Here is a 14,184-nt window from a genome sequence, read left to right as displayed (position 1 = left end):
TGAATTTCTTATTTCTATATTTTCAATTCAAGATTATATTTTAATAAATTCTCTATAAAGAACCACTTGTCAGTAGACTGAATTTAATATACAAAGTATTAATCAATTCTTTAATTTTTTAATTTGAGCAAAGTTCACGATGTGAAAAATTTCAAGAAGGTCTTCAAAAAGGAATTGAGTTGAACGAAGCAAAATGTATAAGACGATTTATTTATTATTTATCAGAACGCGAAATGGATATTCCGCAGCATTATAGTCAACAAACTTGGATATTCCAAACACTTTTTATGGGAATGTTTCCGATTGTTGGAAATGTCGATACCAACTAAAACGTGGAACAGTTTGCATTTCGGGAGAAGTAATATTTTTCTATTATCATAATTACACTGACAAACGATCTTTCGGTTCGATTTATCGGAAACGAAACCGTTCAGTGACGTAACTCGTGCAACTTTAACCTCGGCTCCTCGGTGTATAAAGTATTGCGGTCGATCAGTTCGATGTCAGTCGATCCGAATAATTAATCAAGTGTCGTCAAGATACAGGAAATCAGAAAACCATCACCATGAAGTTTTTGCTATTGTTTATGTTCGTTGCCGTCGCCTTGGTAAGTATTCAACTTTTATTCGAAATCGAAGAAAAACGTGACAAACAAAAAATACAATTTTTACGACAATGAAGGATATTTGACAATCATCTGGATTTTGTTTGTTTCAGGCGGTCCAGGAGTCCAAGCTTCGTCCAAATAAAATGGCGCGAGACTTGGCCAGCATATTCCAAATCGACCCGGTGGACAGTCTTGAGTGTGTTCGTACATCAAAAGTAAGAATAGGTAAACATTTCAATTACCTTGAAAATGCTATTCGTACAGGGAATCCTTTAGTATTAGTTCATGAAATAAAGTTTCGCCATTATTTTGATTTTCATAAAATATTAGGTCGCTCGGACAGTCATTCCTTAAGGGAAACTGAAAGACAATATTTTTCCATTTCGAATAAGTTTTATGACATTTTGTTCTATAATCTGTTGCGATTTTCCAGGCCACTTAACACTAGGTGTACGGGATCCGTCAAAATGACGGGTTCTAATATTCTTAATTTGTGATTACATATTAAGATTGCGAAGATGCCTCCCTGAGGAGGAAATTATTTACCAATTTTATTTCTTGGGGTATGTACTACTGGAAAACTGGCCAAAACTTTGGATAGGCTCATTCTTGCTATGTTTATAAAATAATGTGAAATAGTTATGTCTTGACCTCCGTAAACCTAGTGTTGAACATTTCACACTCGTGGAATTTCTGTTGTCTATTAGCCTGAAATGTGTTATATGCCTTTTTACATTTCAATTTTATTGGAACGCGGAGTTTGAAAATGTTTAATCCATGGGCGAAGAGTCAAAGAATAAATTGAGATTTTCGCACTTTGTGTAGAGGATTTGCGATATATGAAGGACGTCATAGATTTGGGCGACAATGAAGTTACGAACTTGGAAAGTTTGAAGAAAGCGAGTTGCGTATTGGTTTGCTGCGCTCAAAAACGGGAAATTGTAAGTCTCAGTCACTATCGAGATCAATACAAATATACAAATGTGACGATAACTTTGAATCGATGATTACAGATGGTAGGTGGAGTGGTACAACTGGAAGAACTGTTCAAGTTTTTCCAAAAGATCGGTATTCCGGAGGATCTAGAGAACCAACTGCGCATTATCGTGGGAATTTGTAAAGAACAAGGTATCTAATCACCTACACGTATAATGAATTTTTTGCGCTAATTTAAAGCAACATGAGATAAATAATGATTATTCATAAGCACCAAGTAACGTGAGAATAGTATAAATGAATTCTATTTAATGGCCTGGGTTTACGTTTACTATGATACACCATAATCGTTTTTCTCTGTCGCTCTTGCCTAACATGAACGGATTAGAATAACTGATCTGAACGATACCGTTTCTGTTTCAGTGACGGATACATCCGACGAGTGTATGGCCGGCTACAAATTTTTGAAATGCGCGTACCAAAGACTTCAGACGATAGTGCAACACAAATGAATCGCCGTTGCTAATGTGCAAGAAAGCAGCGCCGTTTATCTCCGTCGTGATGTACATTTGAAAAAATGGCCAGTGAACGAGTAACGAGTTGTTAATGAAAAAAACAAACAACGCCTTGCCTGTTTCAATAAAAAAAACTCGTTTGTACAACCGTTATTAAACGACCGCAAACAAACTTCTATGTAAATATGTATACACCGTGTACAGTCACAGGCGCGTAAGATTGGAGGAGGTGCACGTTCAAAATGCAATCGTTAAATAATACTCGGCTCCTTGTGTGAAGGAGCTGTATGTATAATGTAATGGTTGTATACAATTCGTCAGAAATTATTCTCCGTAATATATTCTTGAACGCGAATTAAGTAGCTTTAGTTTTGAAATCTCCTGTCAACATCCTAAGCCGTCCGTTCGACGACATTACGGATTTTAAGTCTTATGTACTCAACCAAGATGAACAGATTATTTAAAACCTATCTGTATTTAACATGTTTGCACAAAGTCTCATTTTATGATATTTGTAATATATGAGAAATGAGAAATAAGAAAAATGATGTAATATTTTTTGGAGGGACTAACAAATTGTTGAAAGAAATACAGTAAATGGGTAACCGGTTGACTACACTTAGGTTAAATCATTACGGTTAAATCAATTATAATTAACAGAAAGAAAGTACTATTACCTCGTTTCGGTTTATTCTCGTTTCCGGAAATTCTACTTATGTACAACTGAAAACATGTAAACTACTATTATGTACTGCTATGCACTTTTTTTCAACGTTCAGCGAACAAGAAATCCGATAAGTGCGAAGCAGCTTTCGACTTAACGATGTGTACTTATGAGCGGCATTGTAAATTGTCAAACAACACCTTTAATATAATAAATTGAAGCTCCGATAAAAATTGTAACAAATGGATTTTTGTGAACACAACTTATGAAATCATTTTTTCATTGAATAGACTTTGTAACCCACTACTTTGAAGGAATATTGTATTCTCATATATAAAACACATTATACATAATCATAATGAAGTATGTGAACGTTTACTTAACGTATATCACTTGACGAATGATCACTTAACGTACCGGTGCGATTGTCGCTGGCACTCCTTGTAAGCTATGTGTGACTGTAATGTAATTTAAATTAGATATCTATTTTCCATAATTATATTTTCATTTACACAGGAAGTAAGGTAAGTATTTAATCGTTATAAATTACGTCTCGTCAATGAATTTTTTAACTACTGGTGATAAAAATAAAAAGATAAGGTGTAACCAGTAGTTAAAAAATTCGTTGATGAGAAGTAAGATAAAAAGATTAAATACTTGCCTTACTTCCTGTGTAAATGAAAATATAATTATGGAAAATAGTTTTCTAATTTAAATTACATTACAGTCACACATAACTTACAAGGAGTGCCAGCGACAATCGCACCGGTACGTTAAGTGATCATTCGTCAAATGATACATATACGTTAACTAAACGTTCAAATACTTCATTATGATTATTTATAATGTGTTTTATATGTGAGAATACAATATTCCTTCACACTAGTGGGTTACGAAGTCATTTCAACGAAAAAATAATTTCCTAAGTAGTGTTCACAAAAATCCATTTCTAGGAATTTCTGAGGTGGTAGACAAATTTTGCGACCAAATTTGAAATCAGCGTGAAAAAATCTACGTGAAATAATGTGTCGCATGTTTAACAAAAATTTCTTCCGCGCGTGGTATTGGAAAAACTACAATTTTCTTGAAATTGTGCAAGTTTAACGAATTTACACAAGGTTAAAGAACGTTCGTACCACAATCTCCATAATTATTTCATATTCTGAAAAGTTTCAGCTTTCATTTTAAACAAATTTCATCGCTCTATCTCATTACTATCGAAAGTTCTTTGATTTTGACAAAGAATTCATCGGTTTTACCCACTGTGCGCCATTTCCCGTGGAACGCCTGTTCCAGTGGTAAGCGCCACTGGCGACAACTTATGTGAGGCGAAAATATTTTGCTTTCTAGTTCGAAAAAAACGTCGACGTTCCAAACTTGAAAGGGTGGCTTCTCAAGATAAAAGTCTGCTCTATCGCGTGGTATAGATTGATTTTCCGCTGCATCCTTATTTTTTAACATGAACTGAAAAATATCCTCAAAAATTGGTGAAAAAGTGGTGTCTCTCCGTCCCTAATGATTGTTTAAACATGTTTAAGCAAACACAATGTATTAGTATTTCGTATCACTGGATTCGGGAAAGTCTACAGAATCTTTTGCAGTCAAGAACAATTTAATATCTTTTATAATAACAACACAATATTTGTTTAAAGTTGAAAAATACGTTTTTTTCCAAAGTCATGTGTCTCAAAAACTGTACGTGTAGGAGAAAAATTAAGGGCAGATTCGGAATCAGCACGAAAAACTCTATATAAGATCCACTCAATAGTATATTGGAAACATAAAAAGAGTTGAAATTTGTTGAACAGTGTTATCAGAACGCGAAATGAGCGTTGCGTAGCGTAATAGTCAACAAATATTTATGCATACGTTTCGGATTGTTGGAAATATCGATAACAACTAAAAACAAAACCAGTTTGCGTTTCGCGGAGATTAATATTTTTCTATTTTCATAATCACTGACTAGTGATCTTTCGCTTCGATTTATCGGAAACGTAACCGCTCAGTGACATAACTCGTGCTACTTTAACCTCGGCTCCTAGGATATATAAAGTATTGCGGTCGATCAGTTTGATGTCAGTCGATCTGATTAATTAATCAAGTGACGTCAAGATACAGGAAATCGGGAAACCATCATCATGAAGTTATTGCTGTTGTTTATGCTCGTTGCCGTCGCCTTGGTAAGTACTCAACTTTTACTCGAAATTAAAGAAAACCGTGACAAATAAAAAACATAATTTTTACGACAATGAAGGATATGTGACAACCATCTGAATTTTGTTTCTTTCAGGCGGACCAGGAGACCGAGACTACTCAAGAAAGAGCGGCGCAAACCATAGCCAGAGTATTCCAAATCGACCCGAAAGAGAGTCTTGAGTGTGTTAATAAATCAGAAGCAACAATGGGTACACATTTTAATTACCTTGAAAATATTAACGACTATGATATTGCTACAGGGAATCCTTTAGTATTAATTCATGAAATAAAGTTTCGCCTTTATTTTGATTTTCATAAAATACTAGGTCGTTCGGACAGTCATTACTTAAGGGAAAATGAAAGCCAACTTTTTACCATTTGAAATAAGTTTTATGACATTCTTGGAAAACTGGCCAAAAATTTGGATAGACACATTCTTGTTATGTTTATAAAATAATGCTAAAGTTATTTCTAGACCTCCGTAAACCAAGTGTTAAGGATTCCACGCTCGTGGAATATCTGTTTTCTATTAGCCAGAAATGTGTTATATGACTTTTTACTTTTTAATTTTATTGGAACGTGGAGCTTGAAAATGGGCGAAGGATTAAAGAATAAATTAAGTTATTCGCACTTTGTTACAGAGGATCTGCGATATATGCAGGACGCCATACATTTCAGCGACACTGAAGCGACGGACATGAAAAGTTTGAAGAAAGCGACTTGCGCAATGGTTTGCAGCGCTCAAAAAATAGGAATTGTAAGTCCTAGCCTCTATCGAGATCAATACAAATATACAAATATGACGATAACTTTCCATCGATGATTACAGATGGTAGGAGGAGTGGTACAAGAGGAAGAACTGTTCAAGTTTTACCAAAAATCCAATATACCGGCGGAAATTCTACGGCTAATGCCCAATATCATACATAATTGTAAAGAACAAGGTATCTAATCACCTACATGTATAATGAATTTTTCGCCCTAATTCCAAGCAACATGAGAAAAATAGCGATTATTCATAATCACCAAGTAACGTGAAAATAGTATAAATGAATTATATTTAATGCCCGGGGGTTTAACGTTTACTATGATCTACCATAATCGTTTTTCTTTGTTGCTCTTGCCTAACATGAACGGATTGTAATAACTTATCTGAACGATACCGTTTCTGTTTCAGTGACGGATACATCCGACGAGTGTATGGCCTACCACAAATTTGACAAATGCATGAACAAAAGAAGTCAGACGATGGTGCAACACAAATGAATCGCCGTTGCTAATGTGCAAGAAAGCAGCGCCGTTTATCTCCGTCGTGATGTACATTTGAAAAAATGGCCGGTGAACGAGTAACGAGTTCTTAATGAAAAAAACAAACAACACCTTGCCTGTTTCAGTAAAAAAGCTCGTTTTTACGAACGTTATTAAACGACCGCAAACAAACTTCTATGTAAATATTAATACACCGTGTACAGTCGCGTAAGATTGGAGGAGGTGCACGTTCAAAATGCAATTGTTAAACAATATCCGACATCTTGTGTGAAAATAAGTCTGCTGTATGCATACTGTAATGATTGTATACAATTCGTCAGAAATTATTCTCCGAAATATATTCTTGAACGCGAATGAAATAGTAGCTTCTTGAAACCTCATGTCTCATGTCAACATCGGAAATTGTCCATTCGACGACATTAATTTATTGTTATCCAAGAAAGTCGAAATGCGGTTTATTTGTCCAGAAGAACACAATATTTTTAAGACAAATTGACAAATTAACCCTTTCGCAAGAGCAGTCCTATCCGCGAGCTCGCAAAGCGAGCGAGCAAAAACAACCCTACTCGCGAGCGAGCAACAATAACCCTCTAGTTTATTATTTATAAGAACGCGAAATGATGCTCCGCAGCATAATAGTCAACAAACTTGAATTTTCTAAACACTGTTTATGCGAATGTTTCCGATTGTTGGAAATATCGATACCAACTAAAACGTGGAACAGCTTGCGTTTCGCAAGAAGTAATATTTTTGTATTTTCATAATCACAGACTAGTAATCTTTCGCTTCGATTTATCAGAAACGCAACCGCTCAGTGATATAACTCGTGCTATTTTAACCTCGGCTCCTAGGATATATAAAGTATCGCGGTAGATCAGTTTGATGTCAGTCGATCCGATTAATTAATCAAGTGTCGTCAAGATTCAAGAAATCGGGAAACAATCACCATGAAGTATTTATTGTTGTTTATGTTCGTTGCCGTCGCCTTGGTGAGTACACAACTTTTACTCGAAATCGAAGAAAAACGTGACAAATAAAAAATACAATTTTTACGACAATGAAAGATATTTGACAATCATCTGAATTTTTTTGTTTCAGGCGGACCAGGTGTCCGAGACTACTCAAGAAAGAGCGGCGCGAAACTTAGCCAGAGTATTCCGAATCGACTCGAAAGACATTCTTGAGTGTGTTAATAAATCACAAGCAACAATGGGTACACAGTTTAATTACATTGAAAATGTTAATGACTATGATATTCCTACAGAGAAACCTTTAGTATTAGTTCACGAAATAAAGTTTCGCCTTTATTTTGATTTTCATAAAATATTAGGTCATTCGGACAGTCTTTTCTGTCATTTCTTTCATTTTTTGTCATCATTTCTTAAGGGAAAATGAAAGCTAATTTTTTACCATTTCGAATAAATTTGATGACATTTTGTTCTATGATCTGTTACGATTTTTCAGGCAACATAACACTAGGTTTACGGGACCCGTCAAAATGACGAGTTCTGATATTCTTAATTTGTGATTATTAATATTGTAAAGATGCTTCCCTGAGGAAGAAATTATTTACCAAATTTATTTCTTGGGGTATATACTATTTAAAAAACCTGGCCAAAAATTTATACAGACACATTCTTGTTATGTTTATAAAATAATGCTAAAGTTATTTCTGGATCCCCGTAAACCAAGTGTTAAGGATTCCACGCTCGTGGAATTTCTGTTTTCTGTTAGCCTGAAATGTGTTATATGACTTTTTACTTTTTAATTTTATTGGAACGTGGAGTTTGAAAATGGGCGAAGAATTAAAGAATGAATTAAGATTTTCGCACTTTGTTACAGAGGATGTGCTATATATGTTCGTCGTCATGGAGTCGGGCGACACTGAAGTTACGAACATGACAAGTTTGAAGAAAGCGAGTTGCGCAATGGTTTGCTGCGCTCAAAAAAAGGGATTTGTAAGTCTCTGCCTCTATCGAGATCAATACAAATAAACAGATGCGACGATAACTTTGAATCAATGATTACAGATGGTAGGAGCAGTGGTACAAGAGGAAGAAATGATCAAGACTTACCAAAAAATGGGTATGCCGGAGGATGCAGAGAGGCAAGTGCGCAATATTTTGCGTAATTGTAAAGAACAAGGTATCTAATCACCTACATGTATAATGAATTTTTTGCGCTAATTCCAAGCAACATGAGATAAATAACGATTATTTATTATCACCAAGTAACGTGAAAACAATATAAATGAATTATAATTAATAGCGTGGGTTAACGTTGACTATGATCTACCATAATCGTTTTTCCCTGTTGCTCTTGCCTAACATGAACGGATTATAATAACTTATCTGAACGATACCGTTTCTGTTTTAGTGACGGACACATCCGACGAGTGTATGGCCGGCTACCAATTTTTCAAATGCTCGTTGAAAAGGTTCGGCATGTAGTGCAATGCAAATAAATCGCCGTTGCTACCGTGCAAGAAAGCTGAGCGGTTTATTATCGTCGTGATGTACATTTGAAAAAATGGCCAGTGAAAGAGTAACAAGTTGTTAATGACTAAAAACAAACAACGCCTTGCCTGTTTCAATCAAAAAACTCGTTTATACGACCGTTATTAAACGACCGCAAACAAACTTCTATGTAAATATGTATATACCGTGTACAGTCGCGTAGGATTGGAGGAAGTGCACGTTCAAAATGCAATTGTTAAACAATATCCGACACCTTGTGTGAAAATAAGTCTGCTGTATGTATAATGTAATGGTTGTATACAATTCGTCAGAAATTATTCTCCGAAATATATTTTTAAACGCGAATTAAATAGCTTTATTCTTGAAACCTCCTGTCAACATCCGAAACTGTCCTTTCGACGAAATTGCAGATTGTCACGTTAACCTTTTTTTCGGCGAGCGGTTTGACTCGCGGAAGCCGGTTAACTTCGGGCCTTGCAGGCGCTGAGACCAGGCCGCGTGCAGGCCGAGTACACGCGGTCCGCCCGAGACAAAAAAGAGGCACGAAGATTTGACGATTTTCTCACGAAAAACGAAAGGTTCGGGCGCCAAGCACCGCAAGGATGCCACACGAAACGCGGAACAATGCTCGAGCTCGGAGAAGCCGAGATCGAGAGTCCAATCTTCGAGATACGCGGATCGAAAGTGACGTCGCGACTAGGCCAGATGGTTCGAACACGAGAAGACTAGGACAGCCCTCTCGGCAGGACGGATCTCACAGGGAATCGAATAATTCGAATACGATATGGTCTCGAGCTATTTATTGTAGCAGTCGGTAAATTACAAAATCTGCGGTCTCGTGGCCGCGACCCGAGAGCCCGCGCGCTTCATACAGAATAGCGAGTAGATGATAAATTCAAAGTTCATCTGAAAACAGTATACAAAATAGTCTATTTACATGCGAATCATGTGCATTTATTTAGATACTGTACTGTTTTCTCGCGCAGGCGCGAGAAAATTTGGGCACAATCGAAGTATCGAAGCACTGATCTCGAAGAGTCTCGCGTCGGTCGTCGCCGTGTACGGTTGTATCATTTTATTTTTCATTAAACCATAGCAGATAATCGTTACGAGTCGACTCATTAATTGATCCCTGTCCACGCAGATCGATTGGTTAATTTGATCGCAATATCGTGTAAAATAGGAAATCCTACAAACATTTGATTGGATTTCTATTTGACCATCGAAGTCCATAACATATTGACTAATAAACCAACAGCGATAACGATTCCAATAGTTATAATTACTTTGTTATAATTAACTTCGTTCTCACAACTGTTTGCCTCCTTGATGTGACTAAATAAACAAACATGTTTAAAACTCGACCATTACAGGACACGTTTATTCTCGTTTCCGGAAATTCTACTGATTTACAAATGAAAACATGTAAACTCCTATTAAGTACTGCTATATACTTTTTTCAACGTTTCAGCGAACAAGAAATCCGATAAATGCAAAACAGCTTTCGACTTCACGATATGTATTTATGAGCAATTGTTTCGATAAGATCTAATGATTGTTTAATGACTGATAAGAGAGCATGTAATATTATGAAATAATGGCAAAATTGTAAATTGTCACAAAAGAATTGTAAACTGTCAAACAGCACCTTCAAAATTAATAAATTGATCCTCTGATAAAAGTGTAACAAATCTTTTAATCGCTGCATTATGCTCCAATAGCTTTGTTATTAAACGGTACTACAACTTTTCGAAAGTGTTTAAAAGATGACAATTGAATTTCTTATTTCTATATTTTCAATTCAAGATTATATTTTAATAAATTCTCTATAAAGAACCACTTTGTTATGTACTTCTTAAATTTTTGTAAAATGTCATGATAATGTATGCTATACTATACACCAAACTAGGGGTTTACGGCATCTCAATAAATAAATATTATAATTAATTAATTAAAGAACCACTTGTCAGTAGACTGAATTTATTATAATATACAAAGTATTAATTAAATCATTAATTTTTTAATTTGAGCAAAGTTCTCGAAGTGAAAAATTTCAAAAAGTTTTTCGAAAAGGAATTGAGTTGAACAAAGCAAAATCTATAAGACGATTTATTTATTATTTAACAGAACGCGAAATGGATGTTCCGCAGCATAATATGTAGTCAACAAACTTGGATTCTCCAAACACTATTTATGCGAATGTTTCCGATTGTTGGAAATATCGATACCAACTAAAACGTGGAACAGTTTGCGTTTCGCGAGAAGTAATATTTTTCTATTATCATAATTACTGACTAGCGAGCTTTCGGTTCGATTTATCGGAAACGAAACCGCTCAGTGACATAACTCGTGCAACTTTAACCTCGGCTCCTCGGTGTATAAAGTATTGCGGTCGATCAGTTTGATGTCAGTCGATCCGATTAATTAATCAAGTGTCGTCAAGATACAGGAAATCAGGAAACCATCACCATGAAGTTTTTGCTGTTATTTACGTTCGTTACCGTCGCCTTGGTAAGTACTCAACTTTTACTCGAAATCGAAGAAAAACGTGACAAGTAAAAAAAAATAGAAATTATACGACAATGTAGGATATTTGACAATCATCTTAATCTTGTTTGTTTTAGGCGGCCCAGAAGTCCGAGCTTCCTACGGATAAATTGGCGCGAGAAATAGCCAGTGAATTACAAATCGACCCGGTGGACAGTATTGAGTGTGTTCGTAAATCAGAAGCAACAAGGGGTAAACATTTGAATTACCTTGAAAGTGTCAATATCTACGACATTCCTACAGGGATTCCATTTGTATTAGTTTATGAGATACAGTTTTGCCTTTATTTTGATTTTCATAAAATATTAAGTCGCTCAGACAGTCATTTCTTAAGGGAAAATGAAAGCCAATTCTTTACCATTTCGAATGAGATTTATGATATTTTGTTCTATGATCTATTGCGAATTTCCAGGCCACTTAACACTAGGTTTACGGGATCCGTCAAAATGACGGGTTCTAATATTCTTAATTTGTGATTACATATTAAGATTGTGAAGATACTTCCCTGAGGAGGAAATTATTTACCGATTTTATTTCTTGGGGTATGTACTACTAGAAAACTGACCAAAAATTTGGATAGGCACATTCTTGTTATGTTTATAAAATAATGTGAAATAGTTATGTCTTGACCTCCGTAAACCTAGTGTTAAAGATTCCACACTCGTGGAATTTCTGATTTCTATTAGCCTGAAATGTGTTATATGCCTTTTTACATTTTAATTTTATTGGAACGCGGAGTTTGAAAATGTTTAATCCATGGGCGAAGAATTAAAGAATAAATTGCGATTTTCCCACTTTGTTATAGAGGATTTTCTATATATGAAGGACGTCATAGATTTGGGCGACAATGAAGTTACGGACATGAAAAGTTTGAAGAAAGCGAGTTGCGCAATGGTTTGCTGCGCTCAAAAAAGGGGATTTGTAAGTCTCAGCCACTATCGAGATCAATACAAATATACAAATATGACGATAACTTTCCATCGATGATTTCAGATGGTAGGTGGAGTGGTACAACTGGAAGAACTGTTCAAGTTTTTCCTAAACAGAGGTATACCGGAGGATATAGAGAGCCAAGTGTACAACATCATGCGTATTTGTAAAGAACAAGGTATCTAATCGCCTACATGTATAATGAATTTTTTGCGCTAATTCCAAGCAACATGAGATAAATAATGATTATTTATAAGCACCAAGTAACGTGAAAATAGAAAAAATGAATTATATTTAATGACCGAGGTGAACGTTAGCTATGATCTACCATAATCATTAATTTTTCCCTGTTGCTCTTGCCTGACATGAACGGATTATAATAACTTACCTCAACGATACCGTTTCTGTTTCAGTGACGGATACATCCGACGAGTGTATGGCCGGCTACAAATTTATCAAATGCACGTACAAAAGAAGTCGGACGATAGTGCAACACAAATGAATCGCCGTTACTACTGTGCTAGAAAGCAGCGCCGTTTATCTTCGTCGTGATGTACATTTGACAAAATGGCCGCTGAACGAGTAACGAGTTGTTAATGAAAAAAACAAACACCTTGCCTGTTTAAATAAAAAAGCTCGTTTGTACGACCGTTATTAAACGAGACCGCAAACAAACTTCTATGTAATTATGTATACACCGTGTACAGTCGCGTAAGATTGGAGGAGGTGCACGTTCAAAATGCAATTGTTAAACAATATCCGACATCTTGTATGAAAATAAGTCTGCTGTATGTATACTGTAATGATTGTATACAATTCGTCAGAAATTATTCTCCGAAATATATTCTTGAACGCGAATGAAATAGTAGCTTCTTGAAACCTCATGTCAACATCGTAAACTGTCCGTTCGACGACATTAATTTATAGTTATCCAAGAAAGTCGAAATGCGGTTTATTTGTCCATAAGAACACAACAAAATTTTTAAGACAAATTGACGCGTTGACGTAATTGACTTTTTATGCATAAATATTACTTTTGTCACTGTTTTTTGCAGTATGACATGATCTCGATGACAAAGCAGTTGTTCGAGTATCAATTGGAGATTATACGGTACTATTAAGTTGCATACACTTGGCGACCATGATGTTTGTAGAATCATCTTGATATTTATGTGGGTTGTCTAAATTCCCGCAAATAACAGGCGGAACGCGCGCTCCTCGAAAAAACGCGAAAAGGCGAAAATGCGAGGAAGAGACGATCTCGAGGATTCTCGCGTCGGTCGTCGCAGTTCACGGTTGTATCCATATCTTTGTTTCATCATTTTATTTTTCATTAAATCATAGTATATGTGCGTTACGAGTCGGCTCATTAATTGATCCCTGCCCGCGTAGATCGATTGGTTAATTCGATCGCGATATCGTGTAAAATAGGGAAATCCTACAAACATTTGATTGGATTTCTATTTAACCATCGAAGTCCATAACATGTTGACTAGTGCTACCAGATGAGAGGAATCACGGTGATATGATGTACCCCCTCTCTGATGACCAGAGTAATATGTGACACATCGCGCGCGCCGCGTGCCCGACGAGGATTGAGTTAGGCGAGTTGGGCGAATGGGAGACACGTTGCGCGTGCGCGATGGGGACTCAACAATGACATCCAATGACATCACATTTTGCAGGTTTCAAGTTATTCCCGCGTAAAATTCAACCATTTACTTATTTCACATACTACTTAATTATTGATCCGTTTATGTCTATGTTGTGAGTTGTATTTCTTTAAAATGTGACGTTACAAATAAAACATAATTTACCAATTTATCGTGTAGAAGAAAAATGAGTGAATTTATTATCCCAGTCTCTTTTATGCAACTATTTTTGAGGAGCGTATGAGGGCTAACAGTGTTAAAATACAATTGTAATTTATTTTTATGACATTAATGATTTTACTGGAATGTAACTCAATGTCAGTACTAAATACATACAGATTTCAAGATTTTTTTCAATTGTACAATATTGTACATAGTAAGCATTCATACT

General features: G+C 35.8%; 4 protein-coding genes across 6 annotated transcripts in view; 3 read left to right on the top strand and 1 right to left on the bottom strand.

Annotated features, from left to right (window-relative positions):
* Positions 1–14,184, bottom strand: part of Spri (Src homology 2 domain-containing protein sprint) — a 267,117-nt gene that overhangs the window by 234,113 nt on the left and 18,820 nt on the right. The gene's annotated exons all lie outside the window — the stretch shown is intronic.
* Positions 458–6,546, top strand: LOC143210201 (uncharacterized). 3 transcript variants are annotated; one of them, XM_076426849.1, is made up of 5 exons: positions 458–607; positions 718–832; positions 1,433–1,548; positions 1,621–1,735; positions 1,967–3,020. In XM_076426849.1, the coding sequence occupies exons 1-5, from the start codon at positions 566–568 to the stop codon at positions 2,053–2,055; spliced, it is 477 nt and encodes a 158-aa protein (XP_076282964.1). In that variant the 5' UTR covers positions 458–565; the 3' UTR covers positions 2,056–3,020. The 3 variants fall into 3 exon arrangements, with proteins under 3 accessions (XP_076282964.1, XP_076282963.1, XP_076282962.1); XM_076426848.1 differs by lacking the exons at positions 718–832; positions 1,433–1,548; positions 1,621–1,735; positions 1,967–3,020 and adding exons at positions 5,013–5,127; positions 5,560–5,675; positions 5,748–5,862; positions 6,096–6,546 and having other exon boundaries at positions 491–607; XM_076426847.1 differs by lacking the exons at positions 458–607; positions 718–832; positions 1,433–1,548; positions 1,621–1,735; positions 1,967–3,020 and adding exons at positions 4,772–4,902; positions 5,013–5,127; positions 5,560–5,675; positions 5,748–5,862; positions 6,096–6,546.
* Positions 7,016–9,014, top strand: LOC143210207 (pheromone-binding protein Gp-9-like). The gene is made up of 5 exons (XM_076426855.1): positions 7,016–7,176; positions 7,286–7,400; positions 8,030–8,145; positions 8,218–8,332; positions 8,564–9,014. The coding sequence occupies exons 1-5, from the start codon at positions 7,135–7,137 to the stop codon at positions 8,635–8,637; spliced, it is 462 nt and encodes a 153-aa protein (XP_076282970.1). The 5' UTR covers positions 7,016–7,134; the 3' UTR covers positions 8,638–9,014.
* Positions 11,026–13,004, top strand: LOC143210202 (uncharacterized). The gene is made up of 5 exons (XM_076426850.1): positions 11,026–11,175; positions 11,289–11,403; positions 12,017–12,132; positions 12,205–12,319; positions 12,555–13,004. The coding sequence occupies exons 1-5, from the start codon at positions 11,134–11,136 to the stop codon at positions 12,641–12,643; spliced, it is 477 nt and encodes a 158-aa protein (XP_076282965.1). The 5' UTR covers positions 11,026–11,133; the 3' UTR covers positions 12,644–13,004.

The sequence above is a fragment of the Lasioglossum baleicum genome, chromosome 7 (assembly GCF_051020765.1).
Source record: "Lasioglossum baleicum chromosome 7, iyLasBale1, whole genome shotgun sequence".
NCBI lineage: Eukaryota > Metazoa > Arthropoda > Insecta > Hymenoptera > Halictidae > Lasioglossum > Lasioglossum baleicum.
This window is presented reverse-complemented; position numbering and strand designations above follow the sequence as displayed.